The sequence below is a fragment of the Vanessa cardui genome, chromosome 17 (genome assembly GCF_905220365.1).
Source record: "Vanessa cardui chromosome 17, ilVanCard2.1, whole genome shotgun sequence".
Lineage (NCBI taxonomy): Eukaryota > Metazoa > Arthropoda > Insecta > Lepidoptera > Nymphalidae > Vanessa > Vanessa cardui.
Genome location: NC_061139.1, coordinates 10,653,771 through 10,668,285, shown reverse-complemented (window position 1 = coordinate 10,668,285; position 14,515 = coordinate 10,653,771). Strand labels below are relative to the sequence as shown.

The following is a 14,515-nucleotide window of genomic DNA, read 5'->3' as shown; positions in this document are numbered from 1 at the left end:
AAATTTCTGCAAAAGAACATATTGTTTATAATTTGTCCGTAGCCTAAAATAATATTGAACATACCAAATGCCTTGGAAATGAAATATATTTGTAGTTTTGAAATTTTAACGAAAGCAACATTGAGCTAATGTCACTTTACTAACTTCAAGAAGTTCATAAATCATACTCACAGAATTAGTAATATTTTAGTTTTGCATTTCCAGATAAATTCTAAAATAATTTTAAGTTTCATAAACACTTTTAACTTTGCGTTTTAAAGTTTGCTTTGAACCATGGTAAATATATTACGAATATTCGATAACAATATGATATATTTGTTATGATGACTAATACTTGCTCTATTTAGGATAATTTGTATTTATACATACATATATATAATTACAGACAGAACAGCAGATGGATTGTGCCCTAGACTTGATGAGGAGGTTGCCTCCTCAACAAATCGAGAAAAATTTGACAGATTTGATCGACTTAGTGCCGAGTTTATGTGAGGACTTGTTATCATCGGTTGACCAACCGTTAAAGATTGCACAGGACCGTAGTAACGGAAAAGATTACTTACTGTGTGATTACAACAGAGATGGAGACTCGTACCGGTCTCCATGGTCGAATACGTACGATCCTCCATTAGAAGATGGCTCTATGCCATCTGAAAGACTGAGAAAATTAGAGATGGAGGCAAATCAGGCATTCGATCAGTACAGGGAGATGTATTTCGAAGGTGGAGTTAGCTCTGTATATTTATGGGATATGGATCATGGCTTTGCAGGTATGTTCATTTTGTTGTAGTATGTACAATGAATATGTTTTATTATCCAAACAGGTTTTGAAAAGTGAAAGTATAAAAAGGACAGATTATTTTTACAATTCTTAATAAATTATTAACGTTTTATGCATTGCAATTGTATTTATACTTGTGGTGAGGTTAAAAAAAATGGATTTTGTGATAAATGTATGCATAATAATCAATTGGTTACAGGTGTAATTCTAATAAAAAAAGCAGGAGATGGATCCCAAAAAATCAAAGGTTGCTGGGACTCCATCCATGTCGTTGAAGTGGTGGAAAAGAGTTCAGGTCGCAATGCTCACTACAAGCTGACCTCAACCGCTATGCTCTGGCTTCAAACTAACAAGGAGGGGAGTGGAACTATGAACTTAGGGGGAAGTCTCACCAGACAGGTAATGAAAAAAAAACTCAACTCTTTTCAAGTCTGTTAATTTTATTTCTGATCTGTTAGTAGTTTATGACAATAAAATATTTATTTATATTTTGACCTTGTAACTATTCAGTGATTTGAACATATTTCAATAAGTCAGACAAACTGAAATTTTAAATGTCTAACTTACTACATACATATATATGTGTACTTAATTAATATAAGATAAACAGAGAATGGAATGGATGAAGATGGAAAGGAAATAAGAGACTGGTCTTAAAGGAATCCACTTACTGGTCTTGTAAGAATGTCGTCCCGAAGTATTACTACAGAGCATGTCCAAATTTATAATGTGAATACAGCATGTAATTATATGAAAACTTACATATCTCAATACCTCTTGCGAAAACAGCGGTGGATTTACAAATCTGCCGCTGGTAAGCTATTCAATGTTTTGCCTCCCTTACTTTTTTTTGCAACATTTATGATTTGTGTTCTATCGTCCTCATTACATCGATTTTTTCCCGTTATTAGTATTATTATAAACTAGGTGATATTATTGTCAGTTACTAGATTATTTTTCCAACTGGCTATGTTGTGACGTGTATATGGATTACGGACGTAATGTCTATATATATAGTTATAAGTTTTGTTTTTCAATTTCTCTAAGATAATAACAAATTTGGGCTAAATCTGCCGCCCTATTGGTAAAACCGCCACTGTGCGAAGATTTTAACTCATTGCAATTGATTGTCATGTTTTTTTTTTTTTTCAGCTACATAGTTATAACTCATAAATCATTACTAAAGTTATTAATTTCGGGATCTTTACCATGTTTTATATTTTTATTCGGTGGAGCTCGATATTTCGACATTATCTACGAATGTCCTGTTCACGAATAAAAATTAAAAAAAACATATCCACGGGTAAATATCCCGAAATTAATGACTTTAATAATTCAAATAACCTTGTTAATTTAAAATCTCATAAATCATTACCACACAATAAATAAAAATATGTGCTTGAGACTATCCTTGCATACTATATAGCTTAAACTATATTTAAAAATATCCTAAAACTTTTGTTTTCTATATGATATGTTACTTTTAGTATATGTAAAATTAAACAATATTTATTAACAATATGAAATTTTTCTAACAGGCTGAACAAGATTCTTCAGTAAGTGATGTCACTCCACACATTGCTAATATTGGCCGTATGGTTGAAGATATGGAAAATAAGATCCGTAATACCTTAAATGACATTTATTTTGGTAAGTTTTCTATTCAAATTTACATATTTTCGGATAAATTTAAAATATATTGAAACGAGGATAAATACTCATTTAATATGCTGTAAGCAATACTGGGATAAATATTCATGTAAATTATATAAAATTTTATAACATCATATTTTGATCAAAATCAAAAATCAAAATAAACTTTGTTCAAGTGGGCTTTTACAAGCACTTTTGAATCGTCAATTAACAATTAAGTGAGGCTACCACACCGGCAAGAAACTCTTTTTCAATATTTGAAAAATACAAAGTCATGTTAGTTTATACAATTATTAAATTAATATATCCTGCGTGGATATAAATCATCTACATAATCTTGTATCGAGTAATACGCCTTTTTTACCAATGTATTTTTTAAACGATTTAAATTTACGAAACGGCAAAGTTAAAAATGTCTGCGGAATTTTATTATTTGATTGTTATTCTTGTAGATATTTAATTGTACTTTTAGTTTATATTACAACTTATGACACCACCCACTAGGGTTACCAGTGAAAGCTACTAAGTGTGAATTTTTTTTCTCCATGTTCCATTTGAAATATGTATGTATTTCAAAGGTTACAGTGTAACTATTGAAATTATATTCGTGTTAATCTCTTCTCCGTTTTATATAATTTGGTGTATTTTTAAAGGAAAGACAAAAGACATTGTTAATGGTCTACGATCAACGGTGCCAGCTAATGTGGCACGACAGAAGGCAGCCTTGCAGCACGACTTAGCCGAGGCACTGCTCCAGCGCAGACAAGTCACTCGCGCCGACTGAGATTGTGACTACTCTGGTGAATATCATCTGATATAATAAATAATAATAATACTATAAGAACATTGCAACTGGATGCTAGTTGTGCTTAAAATGCAGGGGCGTAGCTACCGCCGTATCTACCGTATCAATTATACGGGGCCCCCGGGCTACGGGGGCCCCCAGCACACGTAAACAAAAGACAGATGACAGACAGATAATTATGATTACGACAGACATATTATTAGAATAATATAATATATAATGTAATTAATAGAATTATGATGAATAAATATTTCTTTAAATTTTATGCAATAATTTTTGTAAGAACTCTTTATCTTTCCAAAGGGCCCCCAAACAATTTTTTATATGGGGCCCCGTCAAGGCACGCTACGATTCTGTTAAAATGAGACTCAAAATACTCATAATATCTTTATATATAAAAGCGAAATACCACTTACTGATTAATTATAAAATCTCAGAAAAACATACATATAACTTGTAATTTTCCCATCACATCCGCTGTGAACGGATATTTCGAAATTCCTCCCCTAAAGGGGTAAAACGAGGGATTGAAGTTTATTTATAGTTTGATAAATTTCGCGCAAGTAAAGCGACAGGATCAGTTGGTAATTTATAAAGGATTCATTTGTTTCAGATGAGTTGGAGATTTTGGGTTAAATATTTAACAACGACATAGAAAACGTTCAAGAATCATGAAAATTGTAGTATTTTATTATAAATAATACGAGTTATTGGTATCAACACAATTCATTATTGTAAAATTTTATTATAAGCATCCGTCATGGTGCTCATAAATGTCCATATTATTGTGTTATTTTAAATAAGTAGTGAGGGTTCGTATAAAAGCTTAGTTAAAATGTAATTAGCCCAAAATAATGTGTCCATCTCTTTGATTGCATTTTTATTGCTTAGTATTTTTTATTGTTAATTAGAAAATCGCATTTTAAATTTAAGATATTCTATACAATTAAGATATCAGTATGTTATTAATGTAACTCTAATGCATGGTAAGCTCTAAGCCAATTGTTAATGTTGCAATATTAATTGTATCCAGAGAACATAATGTTTTTCTTCATAATACAATAATAGTTTTGGATTGGCCTCTCTAAATAAAGTATATTTATCTGATTTTGACGATTTTATATATATTTTCTATCCCCTAAAGTTTTCTCTTTTTGTTTTTACTTTAAATTACAGTTTAAACAATGTATTTAGTAATCTATATATTATAAATGTGAAAGTAACTCCGTTCTTACACGACTAAACCAATGAACCGATTTTTTTTAATTTGTTGTGAAGCAAGCTCACCAAGGAGGCTTTTTTATCTAACTTTTAACAACCGACCCCCTAAAATGAGCAAAACGGACGATAGTCTAATAATTTAATATTAAATGCCCGGCATGCGTTGCGGTGTGTCTTTTTTTTCGTAAGTAACACCCCACATTCAAGACGGTAAAGGTCCCGTTCCTATTAAACGAGCATTAATCACGTCTGTTATTACACTACTAATTTAAAAAGGCTACATAAGAGATGACAAATCATTCAAGATTCGATGGTCGGTGTTGCATTATCTGTATCTTTTCCAAGGCGAAAGGTAGACAACCTTCTTTAAAGTAATAAAATACATTGTTGCTATTTGTATTCGATGACATGCCTAAAGATTACATTAGAATCTCCTTTGTTTTTGTATCTGTTAAAAATGAATACTATGTAAATATCAGTCCACAGAATTTGATAAGGTCTGGGCCGCATTCATCGCGATAACGCGAATATTCGTGTTAGTTGCTTTGCTCACTCTTCGGTTTTCTGTCGGTGAGCTCCACACATGATAGAGTTGTATCGCAATGTGCTTCAGTTGCGCAGCCACATATCAATCGAACAACGAAGGCAATAAAAACCTACTGTATAATCATTATTTTTATATGGATTACAAAGTCTAACAATAAGTTTTTAGACTTTATTAGCAATTGTCGTCGAATCAGATTTTTAAGAATTTACGAAAATGACCGCACCATTTCTTTTAATTAAATATTACTAAACTATACTTAATGCCTTGCCTAACTATATAAATATTCCTAAATTATTTACTAAGGGCACCAGCATAGCTTGAGACGTTTGTGGCGTTACCCCGCGAAGGTTCGGCGTGGAGGCTCCTATGATACAGTCATGGTCCAGGAAACAACAGACCGGCAACAATAAATGCCTAGTCAGTTTAAAAAAAACCTTAGACTATCAATCTTGAAGTATGTTAAAGATATGGGGGTAATTCAAATTAGAAATCAATATGTATAGTACGACACAAATTAGATGTAGCATCGGAAACTGCAATGGAATGAAAATAAAACCGATTACTGCCGATTTATACATCCAATAGAAATAGCTCCCTATCGCGCCATTCGACGCTATTCGTCGCTATAGATTCACGCGTCAGAGAAAGCAAGTGCATGTAAATCGACGCGAATATATTAGGTCATGTGATATTACAAGTTATTACGTTTGTGCAAAGATCATATTCGCATGAGAAATAAATATTGATAATTTGGGATAGCGTACTCAATTCGGATGTGATCGGTTTTACGAATTTTGCCGATGCGACATCTAAGTTGTGTCGTATTATACCTAGTTTGAAAAACTCCAATATTAAATAAAGTTTTTATCCAATAAATAGTGAAAAAATCGAGTATTTGAAATACTGCAGTTGATCGAATCGAATGATCGAAATCATCACGTAAGGGAAAAGTGGTATACCCCTCCGGGCGTCGACGCTTATCCCTTACGTGGCAGAAGCACTGCTAAAAGCCAGTTCACTCAAGCTACGCAGAAGTATTGATGAGTAATATTATTCATTAAATAAATAATTGAATTGATTAAAATAGTTTTTCCTGTTGGAAGTGAATTTAATTATCTGTTATATAATGTGCGAGTGCTCATATAAAAATTCTGACTGTAGTATCGATATAACTCACATTCACCTCACATTCTAGCATTTTGTTAATTTGTAGTGATTCAAAAAAAATTTGGTTGCCTATGAGATATCATAATTTTTTTATACTTAGGTAGGCAGATATATTTTCTTTTTTTTTCTATGTATTTGATATTTTTAGAAATGTAATACCAACTTTAATTAACTGTGTCTTCTATAGTTGTTAAGAAAAATAGTAGTAATTATTTAAGTTTTTAAGTTAGGATGGGTTCAATAATCTGCAGTATTGAATTTGATATACAATAAATTAGTCACGGCGTTTTTTTTCATCCATATGCTCATAAATACTTTTAAATCATTTTAATATAATATAATAAAAAAAAAATATAATAAATAAATAAAATATAATTTCAACTTCTATTGTTATTTTTGAATGAGAAATATAGTGATGGTATCAATTTAGAAGGAGAATAAAAATGCTTAGTTTTTCTTCTATTTCGCTCTATTTTAAGTTTATTTTATTACAATTCATTCATTTTTTTTAATTCATCAGTCTACTGTTGTCCAGTGTTGAAAATGGGCCTCCCCCGAGCGCGCCACGTTGGCTGTCTTCTGCTTCCCTCATCCAGCTTCTACCGGAAATATTTTTTATTACAATAGGAAACGTAAAAAACATATTCTTAGATTATTAAAAAATGATCTTTTTAATAATCTAAGAATATGTTTTTTACGTTAAATATCTCCGTCAAATCTAATATTGTTTATTGGATTTGAATTTATTATTTTATTACGGCAAGAAGATGGATATTTATGTATTAACAGTGCAAAATGGAGCTTGGGGTTAAAGGTGTTAATAATATTTAGAGACAAATTTAATTTTAGGCATATTATTATAGGTCTGATACATAAATGACAAAACCATAAGAGAACTTGGCTTTAATTAACTTAAAGAATTGTACATAGTAAAGTCACAATACATAACATTTGACAAGAAAATAGAATTCTTAAATTATATGTCAAGGTCCAAAACAACTTTAACAAAATTTACAAATATTATTTGATAACCGCAACGTTAATTTCCCATTTCTAGTAAATTATATAGTTTATAGTAGCTTCACTTAATTGTAAAATGACGATTCAAAGGTGCTTGTAAAAGCCTACTTGAATAAATTTTATTTTGATTTTTGATTTTGACCCTAATTTCGGTTGACACTCGTAGCTGAAAACTCATAATAGAAGTGTGATCTATGGTTTACAGTCTTAAGTCTATGTACAACTACAAAATAAATGACATTGACATCTCTCTGACCGCCAACATTCGAGTGCCGACGGCTGAACGGAAATTTAAAACTGTCAAAGTGTCAAATCTTGTAAATAATTTTACGCATTGTTTTGTTCCATAGAAATAACCAAGACCAATATTAAAAAATATGAATGATCTGGAAGTAGTTGAATTATCAGAAAACGACGAAGGCGATGATTGTGTAAGTGTATTTGAATTCTTAGTTATTAAGAGTAATTAATTTTATTAAATAAATAACAAATTAATTTAAGGACTATTTCCAAATTAGTTTTTCCTTGTACCGTTTATTCGAGCTTGGTAATTTGCGAAAAAATAAAGATTAGATAATATGCCATTTAACCTTGAACCAGTGATATGGGCATGTGGAATATAACGTATAAAATTCAAAATAATGTAAATCAACAATATCTATTTTAGATTTTAGAGTCGGTGATATATGAAGATGCAAAATTAAATAAAACCGTTAATGATAATCCTTTACTGACTGAATTTATAGACATATGTTTGAAATTAGAAAATTCAGTAGAAATGATAAAAGTTATCAATAAAACATTATTGAAAATTTATAGGAAAACAGATGCAAGGTTTACACAATCACAGGTATTTCAAAAAGCTTTGAGAAGAGCGAATAATCTTCTAAAGACAGAACCAAGTTATAAGTATTCTCACATAAAAGATTTATGTAATATCCTTAAATCAAATAACACAAAGAAAAGAGTGCCAATTATAACTTTAACTAATAATATCAAAGGTAATACTTTCTTTTCTTATCTTGGCATGACATCAAAACATCATATTATTTCTATAAAATTTTAATTATTTTTTCAACTCAAAATTGAAGCTTCAATATGAAAATATTTCAGAAAATAAACTGCCTTCATTATCATGTAAACGAAAAAGTGAAAGTGATGGTAATAGTAAAAGACAGAAAACAGACATCATAGATTTAGATTTGTCTGAAGATATTTCAATCAATGGAATTGATAATGAGGAGGAAGGAAAATTGGGTGCAGATGATAGTTTGGTTGATAGAGAGAAAGAAAATAGTAATATAAGCAGCCCGATCAAAAATACTGATGAAAATACACTTCTTGTACCTCATAAGGAATTAGAATATGATATAAATGTACATACTGATGTCAATGAGAAAATTATTAAAATTGAAGAAGAGATAGCATACTGTAAAAAGGTCGTAGCTCGGTTGGATGAAGCAGAAGTATGTTTTGATACCAAGTATTCACCATATCTCAAATGTGAAAGGTAAGGAAAAGATAATCAATGAATGATTAAATATTATCAATGCATTTCATTAGCGATAGCAGCATTTTATTGTGCAGAAATTCAATCAACAGAGGTTTTAATAAAACCAATTAATATTTGATAGAGAAAAACATGTTAAAATACATAAAATGAAGTTTAACTAAGACTGGTTATTTAAACAATGATTTCCCTTTTAAATCTTAATAATGTACATTATTAGTGTTTTTGTAAGCTTGTCTGTATTTGTATGGTACTTATGTATGTACATTAATGTATTTGAAATTAAATATAACTGACAGGGTACTTTATACATCTTTTATGTAACATGTCTGTCATTCAGAACATATATTTTTAATTAAAAGTATCGAAACTGGTAGTAATATATTCTAATTGTATCTGCTCCCTTTGATGAGAAAATTAGGAGCATAATCCACAATGGGGGTTGGTGGATCCTAACAAGGCAGAATTCAGTTGAAATCAGATAGGAACAAGAAGGTAAAGGAAAACATCCTGAAGAAATCTCATGCAAGTTTCCTCACGATGTTTCCCATCACCGCAGAAAATGAGATGAATTTTAAATACAATTTAAGCACATGAAAATTCAGTGGTACTTGCCTGCATTTGAACTCACAGCTCAGCTCAGCTCTACATTTTAACAATACTTTAATATTATAAAAATTATTTCAAGTGTCAAAATTTTCTGACTGCATTTTTTTATTTATATTTTTATTATTCTATTCTTTAAGGTTTAAAGCTCGTATAGTCTCGTTATATAAGGAACTGTGTAAGCTAACTGGGGAAATGCCAGTAAGAACATCGAAAGTACACTTAAAAGTAAGGGATGGTCACCCGGCAGGTGCTGTGTTGAGATTAGAAAGATTCCTTAATAAAAATGTTGGTAGTGATGGTAATCCAATGTTTCCAAACTTTCGTGATGTTGTCAAGTGTGTACTAAAAGCAAATGAAAAAGATAATCTTGGATGGAGTAAACAGCAAATCATGAAAGAAGGTATTAAAATATCAGTTAACTTATTATTAAACTAACTTTTTACTTTATAAAGAATTAATAACTTTAATTATTAAATGTATTATATGTATACAATACACTAAGGGGAGCTCTAGAATCCATAAAGAATAGATTTGGATTTTTTCTAACACATTGTACTATTGTGGGTTATTGAATATATAATAATTTGGGTTTATTTTAACTTGAGATTTCTTAGAGTTTTCACAGATTAAAATAAAATAAATTTATTATTGCAGTCAATTATGCACTTAAATATTCGGAAATATGAAATGTATTTCCATTTGTTGTCTATTTTTAAAGAGTTACTAATATTAAAGAGTGAGTTATTTATTAGTATGTATGGAAATGTTTGTACACTAATTAATTTAATAAACAAAGTATAATATTGTTATTAATTTGATAAAATCAGTAACAATAATTGCATAAACATGAGAAGTATGAGTAAATTTACGAAGTTTATGTCCCAGCTTAAATATTATTTTATTTGTACAATAAACGTAAACAGCTAGTGCACTGTTCACACATTGCGGTCGTGCGCTGCAGAAGCGGCGGCAGAAACGCGAATGGCGTGATCTGCTCAGCAAAGTGAAGCTGGAGCAGTGTGATGACCCCGCTGACAACGACCCGGAGCTACTGGCGAGGCTTGAAGCCAACAAGCTAGCCGCAGTGAAGAAGGAAAAGGAGATACTTGAAAGGTATAAAGTCCAGTTCCTTACCAAAAACATAAGGATCTCTTTGTTATGATACAAGTTCTCAGGGTTCCGACTGGGTGTCAATGTAACAAGTGTTATTATTTGCCTTGGAAATAATAATAATTGTTTAAATAATAAATTCTTGAAGGTTATCTGGGGATATGGTATATTTTCATAGTTATTTTTATTCATAGATGTGTTATATGTGCATGAAACTATGTCAACAAGTAATATCAATAATACAAATAATCCAGGATTTTAAAAGGGTTGTATAAAATTACAGGTACACGAAGATGCAAAATATGCCACCCCAACGAGATAAAGTGGTGAGTAATCAAGTAGATGATGACGAATGTTCTCACAATTCAGACAGTGATTTTGTCAGCTCGTCTGATGAAAGTGAAAATAAAGACTCACCAAATAATAGGTTAATACAAACAGCGTCCACAAGCAATGAAACACCTCAAGAAAACGATAATGTGAAAAATGTTATAACAGAAGGAAACACTGAAGCTGAAACAAATGACTTGTCTATGGTAAAGGTGAAAAAGGAACCAGAATTAAGCTTGAATGAAATTTTAGAAGAGCTTGGTGAAAATCATACAACTGTAGTAGAGATTGAAGATCCGTTTGTTATCATAGAAATTTCGGATAGCTCTTCTGATGAATCTGAATAATATGTATGATAAATGATTGATATTATTTTTGTAACATATTTTATAATTTTAATACATAATTTATGAAATGATATTTTGTTTAATTGATCTTATTTCAGAATTTATTTTCTTAAGTTTTTTAAAGATTATAAGGGCAGATGTACAAGCTGTGTGATGGTAGAGGTGGAGAATGAATATTCTAAACATAGACCTAAGCCATAGAAATGATAACTATTAGTTTCCTAAACAAATAAAATTTGCACCTCGAAAAGTAACGCAAAAACCCGCCTTATTGCCTCCATTGGTGACAGAAGGGCTAGTTCGTTGCGCAGGGTTGGTATTGCGATTCAACGGGGATATGCTGCTACAAGTTCAAGTGGTCATGATTAAACTATTTTTGATTTTTTTTAATGTATAACAAAGGCGTTAATGTAAAAAAATTACCATTAAATATACAGTGTTTGGTAGAGGGTTCAACAAATCAAGGACGTGTTTGGAGACCCATTTTAAGAATACGAGTTGGCCAAAGTCCCCAACCATCCATTTTTTTTAAAGATTTTTTTGTTAATTTTTCGTTTGTCACTAAATTTCTACCTAACCGCCTGGCCTGGTTCAAAACCCCCCACATTTTTTCGCTAAGTCAAGAAAAGACGTGTTTATCGTACTATCAAAAAACCATTTTGCGCTAATTAAACAAACAAAACGCAAGTATTTATTGGATTCTTCAAAATAATAGACCTTTATTTATTAAATATTTTATTAAATTTTCGCGATTACACATTGAAATAAAACGGGTAGTCTACCCGTGACCACGAACGCTGTAAAGTGCTCGAATTGGTAACTCAACGTATATCTGTTAGGAGGTTATAAGGGTGGCTATTTGCAATAATTTTAACCACCATATGCATAATCCAAAAGTGAACCATTTTTGAGTTATCACGTTTTTCAGTTTGTTTCAAAATTTGTCAAAAATGCATATTCAAAAATTTATTTAAAAAAAGTTTCAATTAAAATTTATTTTTGTCTTTTGTTTTATAAAAACGATTAAACTGGATTTTTGTCAATATTTAAATAATAATTATCGGTCCATCATTAAAAATGCGAGACGGAAAACGAATTTATTTCAATATTTTTTTGGTTTGTTTTCCTCAAAAATGCTTCAAAAACTAAAAAAATCTTTATGAAACTTGGCCTGCAGATTATTTTAAAAACATAACCATTTTCTTAGCTTTCCAAAAATGTATAAAAAGAAGGATCTCTTAACGGATATACGTCTTGTTACCAATAACCGTGTATATGAAATGGCAACCCTTATTTCACCCCTTTCAAAATCAAAAAATCAAAATCAAAGTATACTTTATTCAAGTGGGCTTCTCCAAGCACTTTTGAATCGTCATTTAACAATTAAGTGAAGCTACCACCGGTTCGGAAAGTAGATTCTACCGAGAAGAACCGGCAAGAAACTCAGTAGTTACTCTTTTTCAACATTTAAAAAAATACAGTCATGTTAGTTAATACAATTATTAAAATTAATATATCCTGCCTGGAAGTCAACGGGTATTAATTCCACGCTTTTTTATCATCTACAAAATCTTGTATCGAATAGTACGCCTCTTTCACCAAGGTATTTTTTATAAACGATTTGAATTTACGAGACGGTAAAGTTAAGAATGTCTGCGGAATTTTATTATAGAAATGGATACCTTGCCCCAAGAAAGATTTATTGACTTTGCGGAGTCGGAAACTTGGCGTTATAAGCTTATCCTTACTTCTAGTGCATATACAATGATTATCACTGATTTTATCAAAGTGATCAATGTTACTGTGAATATACATGATATTGTTGTAAATATAATAAGATTATAAATAAACCGAATTGCTCTCTTTTGTAAAATAAAGACAGATTCAATGTCTGCAGCGTTACCCCAAAGTAATATGCCATATGACATAACACTGTGAAAATAACCAAAATAAACTAAACGAGCGGTATCAATATCATAATGTTGTCTTAAATTTTCGCGATTATTACTCATTTAAATAAAACTAGTTAACGGATTTTAATCGCGTATATTTGAGTCTACCCTTGACCACGAACGCTGTAAAGTGCTCGAGACGTCGGGATGTCCAAAATAATTAATATACGCGATTAAAATCCGTTATAACTAGTTTTATTTAGGTATCATTATCAGTTAGTTGCCTAACTTTTCTAACCGCGTATGCTGCGGAGCTGAGTCTCCCTGTTAGGGACGACAAATGGCGACTCCACTGAAGTCTGGAATCCAATTCTATTCCCAAGAACATCGTAGTAGTATCGGCTACATCAAGCGGGCCACCGCTTAAAGATATATTATAATTTTGCTTTCTAACATTGGGTAGGGTAAAAACTACCGACGGACTTCCATACAAACGTTAAACCCCTATTTCACTCCCTTAGAGGTAGAATTTCCAAAATTCCTTTCTTAGAGGGTGCGTACTCAATAAATCCATCCTTCTCACCAGTTTTCAAGGGCCTAACTTTAGGAGTCAGTCAGTCAGGACTCGTTATTTTATATATATAGATTCTGATATTTCGCACGGAACGAGTGTCAAATGCAATTTAATAAATAAAGATAATAAATGATGCCACGATACTACTTATTGAATTGATTGTTTAGACATTGTGGCAGCAAATCATATGCCGCTACGTTTTTAGAAATATAATAGGTATAAATTTAGAAACGATTTCATTATACCCAATGATATTCTAATAAACAGATATGTTATACCCATACTAAACAACAGAAAAAAATGTGCCACGCCGGAGACCGTTTGTTTTAAATTTCGTTACATGTAAAAAGGATAGCTTGATAAAAACAATAAGTAAAAGGGATAACTAGATGTTTTAATTACGTACAACGTATTACTACATAATTATGATGTATTATAACGTATTACTGGCATAATTATGATGAAAACGACTAAAGGCAAACATCCCAATTAGGACGTTTTCTAGTCTTCACTTTTTGCGCGTTAATGACATATCTGTTTACTAGAACATCATTGATTATTAACCCAAGAATATTAAACAAATATTTTTAAACAATTTTAACTTTCTTATATTGTTTTAAATAAAGTGTAACTCAATTCAAAAATTCAACTAATATATATTTTAGGACTTTCTTTTCAATCGAAGAAAAATCTATTTTTCAGGAACTCTTTTGCTAAAAGTGGTTCAGATAATTAATACCGCAACTTTAAACTTCGTTGTTAGCACAAAACGTTCTAATTTTTTTATCATTTAATTGGTTTTTTTCAAAATCATCAGCCTGAATCAGTCCACTACTGAACATAGGCGTTCCCCAAGGCGCGTCGGAGCCTTCGGCACTTACTATATAGTGTTACGAGAGTTACCTGAGCCTTCAATACGGTTTTATGACATTTGATTCTATATCATAAT

At 31.0% G+C, this 14,515-nt stretch overlaps 2 protein-coding genes across 3 annotated transcripts; both read left to right on the top strand.

Annotated features, from left to right (window-relative positions):
* Nucleotides 1-135: 135 nt before the first annotated feature.
* Nucleotides 136-4,346, top strand: LOC124536917 (F-actin-capping protein subunit beta). The gene is made up of 6 exons (XM_047113583.1): nt 136-276; nt 386-770; nt 981-1,180; nt 2,320-2,431; nt 3,088-3,234; nt 3,853-4,346. The coding sequence occupies exons 1-5, from the start codon at nt 274-276 to the stop codon at nt 3,216-3,218; spliced, it is 831 nt and encodes a 276-aa protein (XP_046969539.1). The 5' UTR covers nt 136-273; the 3' UTR covers nt 3,219-3,234; nt 3,853-4,346.
* Nucleotides 4,347-7,473: 3,127 nt separating this feature from the next.
* On the top strand, nt 7,474-11,171 carry LOC124536946. 2 transcript variants are annotated; one of them, XM_047113616.1, is made up of 6 exons: nt 7,474-7,625; nt 8,014-8,195; nt 8,308-8,704; nt 9,451-9,713; nt 10,237-10,426; nt 10,707-11,171. In XM_047113616.1, exons 1-6 carry the CDS (start codon nt 7,618-7,620, stop codon nt 11,098-11,100), a joined length of 1,434 nt encoding a protein of 477 aa, XP_046969572.1. In that variant the 5' UTR covers nt 7,474-7,617; the 3' UTR covers nt 11,101-11,171. The 2 variants fall into 2 exon arrangements, with proteins under 2 accessions (XP_046969572.1, XP_046969571.1); XM_047113615.1 differs by having other exon boundaries at nt 7,480-7,625; nt 7,862-8,195.
* The last annotated feature ends 3,344 nt before the right edge of the window (nt 11,172-14,515 follow it).

What these genes read in the sequence shown, in the direction of transcription:
- LOC124536917 (XM_047113583.1), top strand. An exon ending in TATGGATCATGGCTTTGCAG is followed by an intron (nt 771 to 980) that starts GTATGTTCATTT and finishes AATTGGTTACAG; the next exon opens with GTGTAATTCTAATAAAAAAA. An exon ending in CTTAAATGACATTTATTTTG is followed by an intron (nt 2,432 to 3,087) that starts GTAAGTTTTCTA and finishes GTATTTTTAAAG; the next exon opens with GAAAGACAAAAGACATTGTT.
- LOC124536946 (XM_047113615.1), top strand. Translation starts at nt 7,572, where the DNA reads ATGAATGATCTGGAAGTAGTTGAATTATCAGAAAACGACGAAGGCGAT. An exon ending in TTTAACTAATAATATCAAAG is followed by an intron (nt 8,196 to 8,307) that starts GTAATACTTTCT and finishes AAAATATTTCAG; the next exon opens with AAAATAAACTGCCTTCATTA. An exon ending in GAAAAGGAGATACTTGAAAG is followed by an intron (nt 10,427 to 10,706) that starts GTATAAAGTCCA and finishes ATAAAATTACAG; the next exon opens with GTACACGAAGATGCAAAATA.